This window comes from Oryzias melastigma, linkage group LG1 (assembly GCF_002922805.2).
Source record: "Oryzias melastigma strain HK-1 linkage group LG1, ASM292280v2, whole genome shotgun sequence".
Classification (NCBI taxonomy): Eukaryota; Metazoa; Chordata; class Actinopteri; order Beloniformes; family Adrianichthyidae; genus Oryzias; species Oryzias melastigma.
Genome location: NC_050512.1, coordinates 20867986 through 20886304, shown reverse-complemented (window position 1 = coordinate 20886304; position 18319 = coordinate 20867986). Strand labels below are relative to the sequence as shown.

General features: G+C 41.2%; 1 protein-coding gene across 1 annotated transcript in view; it reads left to right on the top strand.

Moving 5' to 3' along the window:
* Positions 1 to 613: 613 nt before the first annotated feature.
* pcdh7a (protocadherin 7a) overlaps positions 614 to 18319 on the top strand; it is a 58579-nt gene continuing 40873 nt past the window's right edge. Inside the window, exons 1-4 of the mRNA XM_024289835.2 lie at positions 614 to 1384; positions 1527 to 3481; positions 4850 to 6014; positions 13354 to 14133. Of these exons, the coding sequence (XP_024145603.1) occupies positions 2061 to 3481; positions 4850 to 6014; positions 13354 to 14133 (3366 nt within the window). The 5' untranslated portion in view covers positions 614 to 1384; positions 1527 to 2060. The remainder of the gene's footprint in view (positions 1385 to 1526; positions 3482 to 4849; positions 6015 to 13353; positions 14134 to 18319) is intronic.

Here is an 18319-nt window from a genome sequence, read left to right as displayed (position 1 = left end):
TCTCAGCTGCGCTTCCACGGAAGGTTTCACGGGGAGAGGGGGAGAGAAACACCCACAAAAAAATCTGACCCCTTTCTTGTAGTTTATCAGTCCTTGTTTACTCACCTCCAGCCATAAACTGTTCACTAATGGGGCGCGCGGAGCGCTTTCCGTCAATAACATTATGTTGGGTGTGTGTGATAGTGGTGGGGGTCTCCCTGCTACCTCGTCTGGCTGTTCCAAAAGAGGACATGACTTGCGTGAAAATTAGATATGCGGAGGTTTTGGTGGCGCGTGGAAAACGCGGGTTTGCTGGAGGAAAGCAGAGCGATGCTGCATTGCGCTCCTCGCTAGCAGGTCGAGGCGCGGAGGATCCAACTCAGCATTAAGGTGCTGCTTACTTTTGCTGACTGGAACATAAACACATGGATGAAACTACAGGGGGAAATTAAATAATAACCTAATATTTGAAGGAAAATTTGGATTTTACGCATAAATTGGAGAAAGATGAAAAACATTTTCACTTAAAATTGTTTTAAAAGGGTTTTTTGTACTTATTTGTATTTTTTTACATTTCTGCTCATTAAAATATCTAATAACTGGTTAAATGCGCTTTTAAAGAATAATACCACCTCCACGTGTCCCGACAAAACAGCTGCACCAGCAGAAAAGCTACTACCAGAGCCACACTTTCCTCCATGTGTCTCTTTGTCCTTTCTATGAATATTGTTTTCTTTTTCTACAGGAGCTGTCAGCATCCGGGACAGCAAAGACATTTAATCTTTCTATATATGACAGGAGAGGGTGTGTGTGGGGGTGTGAGGAGGGGGTCTGTCCCCGGTAACCGACATCCACGGCGCGCACGGCGACCCAACACCGCCTCTACTGCCTCTCCTGTTACAGCTCAGCGATCGACTTACGTGGCCGGGGAAAATGTTGCAGTAAAGGGAGGAGAGTAGAGGAGGGAGGGAGGGAGGAAGAGGAGAGGAGGGACAGAGAGACTGCAGCATCGCTGGAGACCGGAGGCAGCAGCCGTCCCGAGCAGCGCAGGTGAGAAGAGAGAGAAAAAAGATAAGAAAAGAGAAGAAGGAGGAGGAACAGAAGGAGGAGGCGCTGGAATGAGAGAGAATGCGGGACTCTTAAGGAGGTGGGGAGAAAAAAAAAGACGCATCTACAACTCGATCCATCACTAACAGAAGCATCCCGAGCACGGACTGCGCTGGATTACACTCCGAGACTGTAAACTAAGGCTTCATTTGCCTGTTCCGTCTTTTTAAAAAATCTGTCAAAGTCGCTTTGAAGAGCACTCCTGTCCTCTCACAACTTGCGTAAAGGAATCTGGCTGCTTGGCACGTTGCTCCACTGCGGGAAAAAGAGGGAAGCGCAGCTGGATAACAGAAAAAAGGTAAGGAAAGAAAGAAAGGTGCAGTTCGATTGATGAAAACCATCCTTTTTTGTGGAAGATGTGAGCTATTCCTCTACAGTTTGGCATAAACTAAGCAGTGTTTCTCTCCATCTCTCTGTCCCTCTGTCGTTTCTTTGTGTAGTGGTGCTGCATTGCAGTTTCTAACTGAAAAAACGTGAGGAAAAAAGAGCTGCTGTCCCAAATGTGACTGGAATGAGAAAAAAAAAACAGGAACTTCCAAATTGCATTGTGAACCTACGAGCGTGTCTGTGACAGCATAGCACTCTGGGGAGAAGATGAAAAGTAGCGTGGATTAATCACAGCTCCATGAATTAGTTCTTACGCGTTTTTACGCAGCGTGATGGATTTCCTTGCGTCTTTGTGGCGTGAACTATAGCACAGGCTGCAGAATTATCTTTAGCAGAAGTTGAGAGAAAATAAAAAAAGCCAGCAGGGAGAGTAGGAGGAGAATAAAAATAAGAGAAAGAAGGGATCCCGCACTGCTGAAGTGAACAGAAGCTGTTCCCCGGACCTCAGTCCGCAGAGAGCGATCCAGAGAAATAAATCAAACACCCACGCTGCGAGGTACCTCCGACCACAAGACAGCAATAAATAACAGACAAAGCCACCGCTGGAAAGCTGGAGGTGTGAGGAGAGGTGAGAGGAAGAAGGAGCCATGCAGAGGCTTGGTGCAGTGCACTCCTCCGCGGCGCAGGCTCTCTGCCTCGTGGTCTTGCTGCTGCAGTTGCTGACTCAGCTGCCGGTTGCCGACTCAGCTCTCCGGTACCGGGTGGCGGAGGAGGGCCCGCCAGATGTGAAGATCGGAAACGTGGCGGTGGACCTGGGACTCAAAGCGGGCACGGGCAGCGAGGACGTCACCTTTGCCCTGGAGAGCGGCTCAGAGTACTTCAAGATTGACAATGTGACAGGTGAGCTGACCACAGGCCCCCGGCGCATCGACAGGGAGAAGCTCCCCCAGTGTCAGATGATATTTGATGAGAACGAGTGTTTCCTGGACTTTGAAGTGTCAGTTATTGGGCCCCTGCAGAGCTGGGTCGACTTGCTGGAAGGCAGAGTTGTCATAACAGACATCAACGACAACACACCTTCCTTCTCCTCACCTGTCCTGCAGCTCTCAGTTGAGGAAAACCGCCCAATTGGAACCCTTTACCTGCTCCCCACTGCAACAGACAGGGACTTTGGGCGGAATGGCATTGACAGATATGAGCTTGTCCAGGATAATGGAGCGGGGTCGAGTTCAGCGAAACGCACAGCAGGAGGAAACCCCATTACCAGAGTGGATGGACTTGACCGGAGGGGCAGAAGTGGAGATAATGGAGGAGGAGCTAGAAGCAGTGTGTTTGAGTTGCAAGTGGCAGATATCCCAGATGGTGAAAAGCAGCCACAGCTCATTGTGAAAGGCATACTAGACAGAGAGCAAAAAGACTCTTATGAGCTCATACTCAGGGTTAGAGACGGAGGGAACCCTCCACGTTCCTCCCAAGCTCTGCTGCGTGTTTCCATCACTGATGTCAATGACAATGGCCCACAGTTTGAGAGGTCTACCTACGAAGCAGAGATTACAGAAAACGCCCCTCCAGGTACGCCTGTGCTTCAGGTCAGAGCTTCAGATCGTGACATTGGGGTCAATGGGCAGGTGGAGTACGTCTTTGGAGCTGCCACCGAATCTGTCAGGCGAGTCCTGAGGCTGGACGAGGCAACCGGATGGTTGAGCGTTCTACACAGAATTGACAGAGAAGACGTGACCCAATTTAGATTCACAGTCACAGCCAGGGACCGGGGCCAGCCTCCCCGGACTGACCGCACCACTGTCGTCTTGTCCGTCCGAGATGAAAACGACAACGTCCCAGTTGTAGACATAAGAAAGATTGGACGGATCCTCGTCCGAGATGGAGCGGCTTTGGTGCCAGAGAATGTTCTGGTGGACACACCTGTAGCGTTGGTCCAAGTTTCGGACCGAGACCAAGGAGAGAATGGGGCGGTGACCTGCACGGTTGTTGGAGATGTTCCATTCACACTAAAGCCAGCCGGAGAAACTGTCCTTCCACCCCTGCCTGCTGATGAAGCTTTGGACAAGTAAGTCAAACCAAAAGCAGTTATTTACAGTAGGGATAGGCAAGTCCTGGCCTCGAGGGCCACATTCCTGCATGTTTTCCAGTATGCCTTGCTCTGGCATGTTCTAATTGGTTGGACACACCTGAACAAGGTAATCAGTTGTGAGTAGGGCTATCTGGAAATCATGCAGACACAGTGGCCCCCCGAGGCCTGGAGTTCCCTATCCCTAATTTAAGGTATTCAACATTTTATTTAGTCATTACAAAATAAACAACATTTGGAAATACAGATTAATCAAGAGTTTGAGAAACAAAAAATATCAGTTGTCCTTTAAGTGTTGTATTTTTTTCAAGGTTATTCAAAATGCTTGACCCTGAAACACTACTTCAGAGACATTTAGACATAAGACTGACAGTTAAAACTGCATACAGACATTCTTTAAATACCACTTTTTTATTTTTACTACATATATCAAATGTATGAATAAATAAATAAAAAAACTCATGTTTTCTTTCATAAAAGTTTTTATTTTTACTCTTCAGCCAAGAATATGTATCCACTGAGATTGCAGAGTCTTGGGGAAGTCATAGAATCTATAAACCTTTTGAGTAAATATTCCTTCAAGTGAATAGTTTTACCCTTTGGTTATAATTTTAGCAGCACACGCTCCAAATGTCAGTACTCTTCAGTCACTCATAAGAGAATTGCCGGAGGCTATTGAGCAGAGGAAGTGGGGTGGCGAGTCAAGACCCTTTTAGGGATATTATTGCCATCACCTCCCGTGTGACCTGCACAATGTTGTTGGCTGTTTTATTGAATTCAGGGCTCTCCTTGTCTAAGAAATTCATTGAAGCAATAATCAGAAGGGGGCTTTGGCAAATCAATAAGTTAATTTGATTAAAATGTTACAGTCACAGCTTTTTAGCCCTTTTTTTTGTCACTCTCAAGACCACTGCAGTGAAGCATGAAGATCTTTGGTACTATATTTAGCACTAGGTAAATTGTGTTAAAAGATTAATTCCTTTTTAATTGGAAGGGAACTCCTCGCTTTACCCGTTTTAAAGTTTAATAACCTTTGCATTAAATTAACATGAGTAATCTTTTTTTTTTTTTTTATCTTTTTAAATCTTAAAAAAAATCTGATTTTGTTTTGATTGGACAATTAAAAAAGACTCAAAGATGTCACCTTGAGATTTTGAAAATTACATTTTGAGTTTCATACTGTTTTTGACCAAAGACCGTGATTTGTGTTGACTTGTATAGACATAGATTAGTATGTCTGGTAGTTCTATGATAGCCTATATCTGAAGTCTTGCTTAAATATCTAATTTTTTCCTTATGGATTTGCTTGAACAATTATTAATTTTACTTTTTCTATTTATTCTCCAGGAACAAGAAGAAATACTTCTTACATACATCCGCTTTGCTGGACTACGAGGCTACAAAAGAGTACAGCGTAACGATTGTGGCGGTAGACTCTGGGAGCCCCAGTCTGTCCAGTAACAGTTCACTAATGGTGCGAGTGGTGGACATCAACGATCATGCCCCGGCCTTTGCCCAGAGCGTTGTGGAGGTCCATTTTGCAGAGAACAACTCACCTGGTGAAAGGGTGGTCACCGTCGTTGCTACAGATGCGGACAGTGGCAAGAATGCTGAAGTGGTTTACATTCTGGATCCTGCTTCTAATGGCCCATTCTACATAGATGCAGACAATGGAGATATTCGTGCATCAGAGGTCCTGGATCGTGAGCAGCGAGATAGATACGAGCTAAGAGTTATTGCAAAGGACAAAGGTATCCCGCCTTTGCAAGGGTCTGCAACTGTTGTTGTCCAGGTGACAGATCGCAATGACAACGCACCAAAGTTTGTTCAAGAAATCTTTACGTTCTATGTCAAGGAGAACCTACTAGCCAACAGCCCAGTTGGTATGGTCACTGTGACTGACGCAGATGAAGGTGAGAATGCAGAGCTTAGTTTGTTTATAGAGATGGATGGAGCGGACACAAAGAAGGTTGAAGGGGCAGACAGCGAGAAAGAACAACAAGAGTTGTTTTCAATAGAGAACAACACTGGAACAATCTTTTCGTCTGCGTCATTTGACCGTGAAAAGCTTTCCACTTACACCTTTCGAGTTCGAGCCGTGGATGGAGGGGAGCCCCGCAAAACGGCCACAGCCACAGTCTCCCTTTTTGTGACAGATGAAAATGACAATGCTCCTGAAATCACTTCTCCTGCCAACGAATCCTACACCCTCTTACCACCCGCCAGCAGTGCTCGCACCATTGTCAGAACTGTGACAGCCACTGACTTAGATTCAGGCCAAAATGCTGACCTTCGCTATGCTCTAGTAGGAGGAAATCCCTTCAGACTGTTTGAGATTGGAAACACCAATGGGGTGATCACACTGGCAGAGCCTTTGGAGCGGCGCCACAAAGGTCTACATCGCCTGGTGGTTCGAGTTAATGATAGCGGGATCCCCTCTCTCTGTGCCACAACACTGGTTCACGTCTTCATAAATGAGAGCCTGGCTAACGCAACCTTGGTGGACGCACAGGTAATTTTTCTTCTTTTATCAGCTTAAACACATTGAAAAGCTTTTCTTTCTAACAGACTTACTCTGATAAAAATCATGGTTTTGGTGTTTTAACATGTTCTTGTAGCATTTTTCTTATGCTGAAGGACCTATTTAAATGAACATGACGAGTATTTTTGACGAGTATTCATATTGTTGAGACTCAGGAGCAGATGAACAAATTCAGTTGGAATAAGCTTGTAGATGTGGCGTAGGACCCACACAAAGCTCCATTCAGATACATCTACTTGTAGAGAACAAGATGCATGTACAGTACAAGTTAGTTTTCCTTGTCTGAGCTGACATCTAGATCAAAACTGTACAGCTGATAGCTCTAATTTTGCTCACCGTTTTAGCTGCACCACTAATGATTGATTGGAGGTGTGAGGGGCTGTAAGCTAGTGGGGGAGTGTTGAAAAAGGGGGATGATAGGACGTGTGGGCAGGCTTACTCCACGTCAACGGTCCTGCCCTCAATTTGAATTTAGGGCAAATTTGTAATATACTGCAGAAACTATGTCCTATAAAGCAACATATTTTGATTTTGGCTAAAAACTGCACGATCGTAATTAAAAGACCTCTGGAAACGCTTTGAAAATTGATCAAAAGTTGATTGAAGAGGATCTTTAAGCCATCACAGGAGCCTTAGCGTCAGACTGCATCTTTGAAAATATCTATGACACACATGGATGCGTCACAGCTTTTGCCATCTGGACATCTGCGTAAAGTACTACAGATTTAGTCTTGTTTTTCAGTTACTGATCAACCATTCAACTTGAATGATGATGTCATCTATTACATAAACTGTTCCTCACCTGTTTTAAAAAGTACGAATAAACTATTTTGATTCAGATGTGTACAGACTTTTTCCGCATAGTCAGTTAAGAAAGCAATCATGACTGTCATCTTTCTGTTTTGTATTCAAAGTGTCCACATTGGCAAGATATTGCAGTCTTTTAGAATGGTAACGGCTGCAGACCGTTAAGCTAAACAGATGGAAAACACAATTTTCTTGATAGAATGAGATAAAAAAAACACACTATTTTTACAGGCTGCATTGTATTGCAGTTTTCTGCTGGTATTGGGTAAATAATTATTTTTTTATGTGCACACCAGACAAAGTACCCTGACTCTCTGTGCTATACCAGCTTCTTTGTAGTTTGGATACTGAAGCGCCTTCTTTCTTCAACATAGATTGTCGTAATGGCCAAATAACTGTTATTACTGAAGTAGTCCTTTTATGGTACGTGGAAATCTGAGCTGGGACCATTAGGTGTGGTTGTGTTCATACTTGAGAGAGAAAGAGAGAGACGGGGGGGCATTAGGGGGCAAGTATTTTGGTGAAGCAGAGGAAGAGACAGGAAACTGTCCCAGATTTGACAGAGTAGGTTGAAGTGTGTTTGAACATTTGAGAAGTCTTAACTCATGAGTGGCTCTTCACTGCATACTGATGAAGTTTCAGGGCCTTTTTAACTTTATACTGAAGAGTAAAGCATTGGTGAAAATTCCTGGGAAGCAACTAAAGAAGTTTTCAAACAATGTGAAGTACGTGTAGCAAAATGTGCTTCAATTTAAACCAACTTTTTACTCTTATAATTTAAAATGACTCGATTGACCTAGAAATGTTAGCAGGTAGGGGTGTTATTTGACTTAATGAATCGATTTACATTCATACAACCCAACCAGATCAATCAGTCTGAGGCAAGTTGTTAATTGAATTGATGATACTATTTTGTTTATGTTTAAAAATGAATTAAATCAATTATATTGATATTGGATAATGCTCGTTGGACTGAAATACAATAGGTATATTTTACAATCACTTAAAAATGATCAAGTCATCATTTCAGTCCACTGAATTTTGAACATACAGTGTGGTATAATGTTCTAATAATGTTCTGTTTGTATTATTTTGATGTGGAAAAACAACAGTGGTATGAAATTTATAAAAACTAAAATGCGAACGGATTTGTTTAATTCTTGTTTATTGTTTGTACACATATTTAATTTACATTTGTAAGAAATACAAGGAATCTGGAAAACTTCACCTGCATTGTTCAGGTATTTCACTGGTTGAATTTTTGGCTAAAGATGTTCTGGATTGATTTTAGGTCAGTGAATCGAATCAAATTGGGTCGTTTAAAACAAAAATATTGACTATAAATCGTTTTGTCAACCATACATTTTGATATGAATTGATAAAATGAATCCTTACATCCTTATTAGCAGGTGAAGTTTAATAAAAAAAACTTTACAGGTGCAAATACAGTTGTTTTATTGACTGATAATTATATCGTCTGGATGTGCTTGAAGCTGCTGTGTTTGTTCTGGAGAACAACAGTCTGTGCTTTGTATCCCCGCTTAAAAGCGTTGTGGTGTCACCCGAGTGATGGGACTTGAAGTGTCAGATCTCCATGTAACATGTTGCAGATCATTTAACCATAAAGGGTGGTAAACTTAGACATGTTAACCGTAAGAGGAAAAGAGCAGTCAGACAAATAAGAGCCATAGATCTCCAAGAATGTGGCTGACTGCCACAGGCTTTCTGAAGTATGATGATGGGATTGTTTTGTTGTAGACCGAACAAGAAAAAAAAAAGAAAAAAAAAAAAAAAACGCCCCCTCCCTTCCCATACTGTATATTCTGACTGGAGAACTTAACTTGGAGACCAAAAGGGTTTTTTTTTTTCCTATTAAGTTGTAAACATGTTTATTTCTGCTGTGATATCGGACTTTTCAGCGTGGAGCTCTGCAGGGAATTACTTTCCTTCCAAGCAGCTACAAAACACCACTTTTTGCCTCTAAAGTCTCGACGACATCGGTTTTTCCCCTAGAGATTGCTTCATGATGACAAAGAAAGATAACAATTTGTAATGACATGCCGAACAATTCCCATTTATCGCTCGTAAACTAAGCTACCAAATCGTTTTCGTATGGTACTTGTGTGTAGCTCTTCCGGACATCCACAATGCATTTGCAAGAAAATTGTGTTTTGCAGGCTTTTTTCCAGAGTTGTGCTTGTTTTAATGACACTTGAAGCCTAATGCTTCCTTTTCAACACGAGAGAAAATGTTCTCTGTAATCACAAGCTGAGAGGTTTGACTCACCTCATGCTGAGATAACGTGGCACTGGTTTTAAATAAAGACAAACAACTCAAGTACTCGTTGGAGCGATAGGATTTGACCACTAGACAACGAGAACACCCCATGTGTCCGATTTCCTAAAACACAAAAGGAAAAGTTGATCAAGTGAGCATTAGAGCATAGCAAGTTGAGTTATTTTAATGAGTCTAAGTGACCAGGACCCCTGAAGCAAACAACTGGGTGTAACACATGTAAGCTGGTATAAAAGCTATCACTGATTACAATAGCCACAGTTCAGTTTGATTGTTGGTAGGAACTTGGTAAAGTAATTGAGTAGAAGTAATTTCAGAAAGAATACTTCTCATTCATAATGAAGTCACACAGAGTGGTGGATGGATGCCAGACGCAATTATAGGAACAGAAATGGCTTCAACTGCCGCAGCACCGCAGTAGAAAATTACTCCAGTTGTTTCTATCTGACAGTATTGGGTGAACCACGTCTTTGGTAATTATGTTTAATAATGCTGCAGAGTTTGAGCCAGAGGAAGAGGAAATTGACATTTTAGACACTGTGTGTCATCTTAGTCATTTAGAAACCTTTGAAAATCAGACCGACACTGCATTCTGAAGGTGATCAGGACTCCTCAGATCAAGCCATCTAAATATGTATTTTCTTCTGTTTTTTTAAAAAAAAGGTGTGTCTTTTTTTTAAGCGTGTTTCAATGACCGAAAAAAAAAAAAAAAATGAAACGATGTGGTATTTTGCAAGCTTTGGTCACTGATGTGGTCAGTAGAGACCTCCTTGTCACACATCAGTGACATGCTGATAACTTTATATTTTTGGAAGAGAATGGAGCAGATAAACAGCTCAAGCAACCGCAAAGCCCTCAAAGCAGTAGAATAGAAGAACCAACTGGGATTTCAGAATGTGCTCAAACCAAGAGGCAAGGATTTGGCTTATGGAGAGAAGCTCGTTTGAAAAGGAAAAAATAAATAAAAAACTTGAAACAGGCGCAGTTCTCAAAGAAACAGCTAGGGGCTTGTCACACAAACAGGTCCCCAATCACTTCAATGTAAAAAGATCTTTAGAACAAAAATAAACATTCTCAATGTCTCATTTTAATAAAAGTCTTAGCCTTTATTACATTACTTGGGATACATTTTATTTGATTTAATTTGATTTTGTATTTAACCTTTAGTAAACAAGTGTGACTGACAGTTTGTGGTCATATTCTCATTTCTGGAACAGCTTTTACAGACATGTTTAAATTACTGTCATATTTATTTAGTCTACTAGACCTTATTTTCGAAGGCTCCGTGGCATGTTATGCCTAATGCTACGTACACACCCGGCATGTCATGCACACTCAATACTACCCGATAGGGGTGGGTATTGGCAGGAGCCTGACAAAACGATACATATCGTGATACCCGGCTCCCAATACGATGTGTATCACAATTTATCATAAGACTGTACCAGGAAAATTTCTCGCTCTTTTTTTGAGGGTTTTTTTTTTTTTAAGTTTTAGAAAAAACTCTACCGGAATATTAATTCATTGTAATAAAATAGTGAAATTAATTTCATCCAACGATCACAACATTAAATGGTCACCAAACAGGGAAGTTGGAGGCTGACTCCACCCACAGCCAAAATTAGAAAATCCAGTCAGAGGGGTGGGACTGGCAAACAGGAATGTTATCATTACTGGAGCTGCAGATCATGACTTGGGAATTCTGAAATGACTTGGTACTTAAATGGTTTGACCAATTGTGAAATTCAACCGTAATATCTAGTTTCAACCTTTGGGGGGCAGCACACAGACAGTTTTTGACTATATTTTTTTTAATAATTAAACATGTCTATTTCTATGTCTGTGGCTGCGTATTTTGTTCATACAACCCACAGACAGACTTGAAAAAATTGTGTAGCGACGCGTAAACTTGAGAGTTTTGAGCACGGAAGCCCGAAACCCGCATTTATCTGTTTTTCAATAGAGTTTTTGAATGCATATTCCCGAGCCCAGTCACATATTCTCAACATTTGTCCATGTGTTTTGCTGTACCTCCTTTAGAAAATGTAATGGTAGCTGTTTCTATATCCAAAGACTTGGTCTTTTTTGTGTCTAGAGAAAGTCGTACAACTGTATGAGCTGCAGCAGCGTCTCTTCTCACATACAGACACATGAGAGTTGACTCACAGTTCACACCCCTCCAACACTTTTCTGTGACACATATGCCTACACTCACACTGACTGGGGTCTCATATAGTATGTGTACATATGAGGCTGTTCTCCGTCTTCCCTATTTCTTTGTCTGACACAATGCAGCTCACAGCACAGGGTAGCAGAATGACAAAGACAGCCAGCAGACGGAGAAAGGCAAAGAATTCTGCAGGCAGGCAGAAGAAGAGCTGATGGGAACGGGGAGCCTGGCAGAGGTCCTCCACAGTGGAAGCTGAATAATGGAATGGAACCAGCAAAACTCCTCGGCAAACAATGAAACTTAGCCTAGAGATTGATGCAGATGAAACAATGAAATATAACACAGCGTCACTCTTAGCTTTGGGGAAAAGAGGGGAAAGTGAATAATGTAGCTCTGTATGAGTAAGCGTAATATGTCTTAGATAATATAATAAGCACTTCCCATTGTGCAGTTATATGAGCACGTCCTCTGCTTTATTAGTAATGCTGCAGTTTGCAGTGTAGTTATTTTCCTTAGCTTTCTCAAAGCTTTGGGTAATACTTTTTATCTGTCTTCTATGTATTCCTGTGAGTTTTATTACTGTGAGGAAATGCAGCTGCATAGAGACTCGTTAAGCATCATCCTCACTTTTGAATGCACCTTAAGTCTACATAATTACTCATATGAACAAAGTTAACAGCAAAGCGTTGCAGATCAAAGGTTCCAGAGTCCCAATGTCGACTGTCGTGAAGCAAAGTGAGACGCAATCTGCTTTTTGATAGTCACCATCCAAGTTGAGTGTGCGTTTTGTTAGAACTACTCTTTTTTCATGGTGTTTTCCGACGCATTTTTTAGCTTGAATATTGAAGGGATCTACCTAATGTTACGTACCCTATAGGTAAACCTGGCTCAGGTCCAGGGAAAAAATACAAAAGGGGATAATAACAATAACTACACACCAATAAGAATTAAAGGAACACAGTTTATTAAATAAAAGAAAATCCTGTGTCCTCAAACGAAAGAACAAAAATGGAATAGTCAGTGTGCTGGTTCAAACAAAAAGACCAATCAAAGGGAATTGGAACCTTGGCCAAAACAAAGTAAGTCAGGGAGAATACTGACCCAGCAGCTCCCTGCTAAGAGCTGTCTAACCAAATTCAAAAGAAAAAAAAACAAGCAAAGCCCACAAATCAAGACTACCAAGGTCCAACCCCAAACTAAAATAACAAAACCCAGCAGTCTAAGACTACTGAGGACAAAGAAGGTAAAAGAAAACAAACCACCACCATAATAATTAAAAACAAACCAGCTCCTCAGCCTGCTGCTCTGCTGCCCGCCTGCCTGGGTGTGGCCTCCTCTGTGTTAAATAGGAGCAGGTGCCATTTAAGGTAAATTGGCCACACCTGCCAGGTGAGCTGAAGGACTGGATGGAAAAAGGTCCAGCAGCAGCAACGGGACGTAACACTAACAACAAAATGCTCAGATGTTAGTAAGTTTAGAGTCAAAACAAGTTTGTGAGAAGAGTTCTTTTTTTTTGTCCGCACATCCAATTGTTAGCGAATCTTTACGCCTACATTTGTATCAACAATGGGGATATTATTCAATGTCAGGACAGTGTAAGACTTTGTGCCAGTGGCTGGACTAATTGTTTGCCTTGACCGATTCCTGCAGTACATTAAAGTATTCCTAATATCCGTGACAAATGTTTATTTTCATGATTTATATTAACTTCAAAAGGACCAAATCCAAGGCATTTCTTGTACCCAGTTGATGATGCAAAAATCTAAAGTCAAAATTCACAAACACCACTTGAAATGTTGCAACTGGGAGGCAAGAGTAATTATTTATTTAGAAACTACGTGTGTTTGGGAATAACAGAGGAGCATCCACTCTAAACAGAATGATGACTTTAATTAAAATGAAGATGCTGTTTGATGTTTCTCGATGGTTCACACCCACTGTGTAATATTTTAGTGAGAATTCCAATCTTGGGTCTGTTTTGTTCTTATGGGACTGTTCTTTGCCTGATCGTTCTCCCTTTACCCCCCTTCATTCCAGGTGGCAAGAAGCCTGATGGCTCCGCTGACATTGGACATTGCAGGAGACCCAGACAGTGAGCGTGCTCTGGGTAAACAGCCCCTCAGTGTAGCCATCGGTGTCCTGGCAGGAGCTGCGGCGGTCATCCTGGTCATACTCCTTGTGGTCACCGCTAGACAATGCGGGGCTCAAGGCAAGAACGGCTATGAAGCTGGTAAGAAGGAACCTGAAGAGGACTTCTTCAGTCCTTCAGGGGCTCAGCCCCAGGCCAGCAGAGGCGGAGGGTCAGATCGAGGACGTAAGCCTCGGCGAGACAAGCGCAGTGGAGGTGGTGGTACGGCTGGAGGAGGAACAAAGTCTGACAGATCACATTACAGTGGCATCGTCACCGTCAACGGCCTCCGTCACCACGTCAATGACGATGACGAGGAGGATTTGAGCAGCGCCAGTGAGCGCCTGGCAGCCCGCTACTGCACCGTGGATGGTGACCCAGGCAGCCCGCGCATGGGTGGAGGCAGGAGACACCAGTCCAGCCCAGATTTTGCCAGGCACTACAAATCCAGCTCACCTCTTCCAGCTGTGAATCTACAGCCCCACTCACCCCCAGCAGAGGGAAAGAAGCACCAAGCAGTTCAGGAGCTGCCTCCATCCAACACCTTTGTGGGGAGCGGTGGATGTGTGGGGAGCGCCGGCTCCAGCAGCAGCAGCAGTGGTGCTAGTGGCAACGCAGATGCCATGTCCCTGGGTTCAGACCAGTGCTCCGAGTATGGGTGCCAGACTGGGAACAAGTACAGCAAACAGGTAGGAACCTATGGATATATGAACTGGTTTTCTTTTAATATCTCTTTAGTCACTTGTTCGTTCTTTGAGTCCATTTAGGCTAAATCTGATTGGTCTAGAGTCTAGACCATATGTGCCAGATTCGGCCCTCTGGGTAATTACATCCGGCCTCCAGGTCATTTTATTTTATTATTATTAATGGCCCAATGTTATTTTGAGCTTTTTTTAACCTGTATAATTTGATAAAATATATCTTATGAGGAGTAAAATATTGAAAGTTATTTAAGGTTTAAGTTGATTTATTGTGGAATAATATTCCTGCCTGTTTTTATTCATAGTAATCTTAAGAAGTTGCATTTTTTTTTATTTAAAAAAATTTGTTTTAGTGGGTTCAATAAATGTTTAGCCTGCTAATCCCGTAACCTTAGGTGAGTTCTGGATTTTGGCCCCCTGTGCGATTAAGTTTGACACCCCTGGTCTAGACCAAAATTATCTCCCAAGATAACTCAATTGGTTGAGTAGGGCCAAAATCATATTTAGCTCTTGTAAAAACCAAATAAAAAAACTATCATCAATGTTAAAGATGGACATTGGTTTTGTTTTTAAGGGAACTTTGCCGTTACCATCTTAAAGCCATGGATGGACCTTACAGCAAATCAAACAGAGAAAACTAGACCTAATAAGGGCTGTAAACTAGGCTTACACAATAAATCACAACTTTTTATATTTACAATATCAGCCCATGCAATATGAATATTGCAAAAGACAGCGTAAACTAGGATGAAAGGCTACCATGATTCTTTCAACACAAAACAATCTCATGTTAGCTTTAACGGATCAAATCAGGAATTTTACGCATTTGACCAATCAAATGTACCCCTTCATGTCATTGACCAATCGAATGGGTCCTCCCATGTAGACATGGGTCATTTGGAGTTTTATTAAGTTGACTTTTAATTAAGCAAAACTGTTGCAGTGAAATGGAAATTATGTATTAGTGTTTTTTTCCTATATTAATTTTTTATGCTGTTTGGCTCAGTTGACTGGGTATTGGACTGTCACACAGGAAACCAGGGTTCAATTCCTAGGGGACGCAATGAGCTTAATCCAGTGTGGGTCCTTAGACAAGATCTTTGATGTTAATGCCTAACTATGTAGTCACAGGGGAGCCCAAATCTGGGTCTCCCTGTGGCTATCCCCAGCTCAGATAAAATGAAGGGTTGTGTCATGAAGGACATTCGGTGTAAAAATCTGCCAAACTACCAGTGCAAATCAGTGAAAGTTGATTTACTGTGGCGACCTCTGTTTGGATGAACCAAAAGTTGAACAAAAACATCTGAAGTCATATCATAAAAAATATAAATCACTGATATCACATATCGTGAGTTTTCCTCATATATCAGCACTGTACATTTCAAAATAAAAGGGAAAAAAACACATCACAAATGTAAGGGAAAATACAGAATTTAAATCAATGCAAATCTCGTCTAATCTGTCTAAATGTGTGACTCTGAGGAAAAAAAAGAAAAAAAAATCTGAGCCAACAAGTCATGCATGAGTGAGAATTTGGCAAAATAAAAATTCAAGACATAAATTTAAATCAAATTTTCCTACAAATAAAGGCAAATTTAGTTAAATCTTAAGTGATGCAGATAAAAATACTATCAGGGTGTCTTCGTTCTTTTTCTTCGGCTTTATCAGTGGTCGATTCAGGCAAATACTGCCCACGTACAAACAGCTGAAGTAAGTTTTCTTTACTCTACACAGAAAAGTGTAATAACTATCCAAAATGGAAACAATTTTGGTGCTGCTTTTTACTTAGTCTTCAGTATGGCCCTACAGCAACTTCCTCCACTGGTGAATGTATGTCCTTCACACTCTACTGGGTACACCAACTAACTTGTTTTTTTTTTCTATAAAAGAGATGCCAGACTGTACATCCATGTATCATTATCACTGCTACTTCTGAGCTGTGTGACTGTACCATTTCACCAGAATATGTGTGCTAAAGAGCTGCGGGTCAAACATAAGCGCTGTGTGCAGTACGATCCACCGCCAGGCGCATGAGTCAAGCCCATACTGTAACTGAACGATATGAGAGCGTGTGTTTGCGCATATGCGCATGATTGCCCGTGAGGGTGAGACCATTTGAATGAACTCCCTGAGGAGTTCAGTTAGCGCAGACACAGAAGGAAAATGGGCGGACAGTTTCTTCCAACAGAGTAATTGGTCATTTTGTGCTTTCATTTCCCTTTTCAAGCTGTTTTTGTTTGTTTGTTTGTTTTTTAACTTAGCAGATGTATATATTTGTGATATTAAGATGCATGGCTTTGGTTTTTTACTTCTTTTTCAAAGCTGAAGAAAGCTGCAAAGAGACGGTCACTCACCCTCCCTGCCCACACACAATAATACAAAGACACAGGCACCATCTATCACACTGACACAGCAGGGTCTCCGTTGTCCATGGGGAGTCTTTCCATGAGTGATATTTGAGTGGCAGCTAACCCTATTTAAAGGGGCGGTGTCTCATTTCCTTGACAGACAGCTCTACATTTATCCAGCTTGCGGAGGAAAAAAAATGCTGATGTGGTCATTAGAAAGGAAGGAGAGGAGCTTCTTAAGCTAATCAATTCATACATGGGCTCTCTGATCCTACTCAACGTACACACGCAGCACCACGCATGCATATGCATGCGCACACAAACTCCGGAGGTTAATCCATTATGGAGTCAATCCTCTTAATCTGCCATTGCCAGGGAAAGAAAGTGCTTACTGGGAGAGTTTGGCGTTCATGCTTACGCGCTCCTAAAACATGCCAGCACCCATACAGAGTCACGCAGACACACAAACTGACAGCGTAATGAATTATTGATTGTCCGTGGTAATTAACTCCCCCCGGTAAAGTGGGGTGCCTTCCCTCCTACAACCCCCCAAAAATATCCAACAGCCAGTGGTTTCACCCACTGCTGAGTGTGTGTATGTGTCAAAAACTGTGTGTTTGTGCTTCGCTGGATTCGCTAACATGTCAGAATTTGTTAATTCGAACAGTTTGGCGACTCGAGCAGGTTCCTGTCACTTCTCTGGGGGGTACTGCTCAGTCTATGAAGGCATACGAGCTTTTCACAAGAGTGCAAGTGAGAGATAGACGCAGAGAGAATTAGGTGGCATGTATGTGCCAACTGTAGGAACTGGAATCCCAAAATAAAATGTGGGATGACATTAGTTTAGAGGTGCAGGAATTATTCAGATTGAGCAAACAGATGGAATTTTTGAGCCATTCCAATTGGTCAGTAAAAAAATGTTTTTTGAAATCTGCCTTTTATCCAGAAAACTTAGAAAGAATATTTTCTGAGGATAATTAATAAGCACTTTAATCTGATAAGAACCAGATTATGGCAAATATGCAAAACTATAAAATAAAATAACTCAATAGGGGTGGGATTACATACACTTGCTTAATCCCACTCCTTTTCAAGAAATAAATCAAACTCTACTTGACATTAGTTAATAAATATTATATTTAATACATTTAATGTGACCTAAGTGTGCATTTTATGCATTACTGCAAAAATCTCTTTGATTATGAGTAATTACACTGTTAAGAGGATAACATCTTTTTATTTTCTACATTCATTCATTTCTGAGTTATATATCTGCGTAATTTCTTCTACTGTCTACAATTAATGCTTTAAAATAACAAATCAAATTAAATCAAACAAAAAAAGAAAGAAAAAATGTTTTAACAAGATAAAGAAAATAAGTAATTATGGTTAAACCAAAAGTGATAAAATCAACTTTATACCGATTAAAATAGTTTTTTTTCTGTCTAATTGCACAATAATTATGGAAAATGTAGAAATATTGTAAAACTGAAGAAAATAGTTTTTATCTAAAAATATATAAATTTATGTTATTAAAACTGTATTATTTGAAGCTTATATTGTTTTTACTTAAAATATTCTAAAATATATTGAACTATAATCTTACCTTTAACAGGGAAATATACTTACAAAAAATATCAAAGAAATATACTGAGTTAAAAAAAATAAAGATATTCAAAATTACAACAAAAAAAAAAATTCTGGAAATAATCCAATCTGACTCCAGCAACGCATAACTTTTTAAATTAATTTTTAAGTTAAAGATGCAAATTTAACTGAACTTTCCGTGGAAAAACCACCAGCCACCAAGTATTGATTTGTGAGAC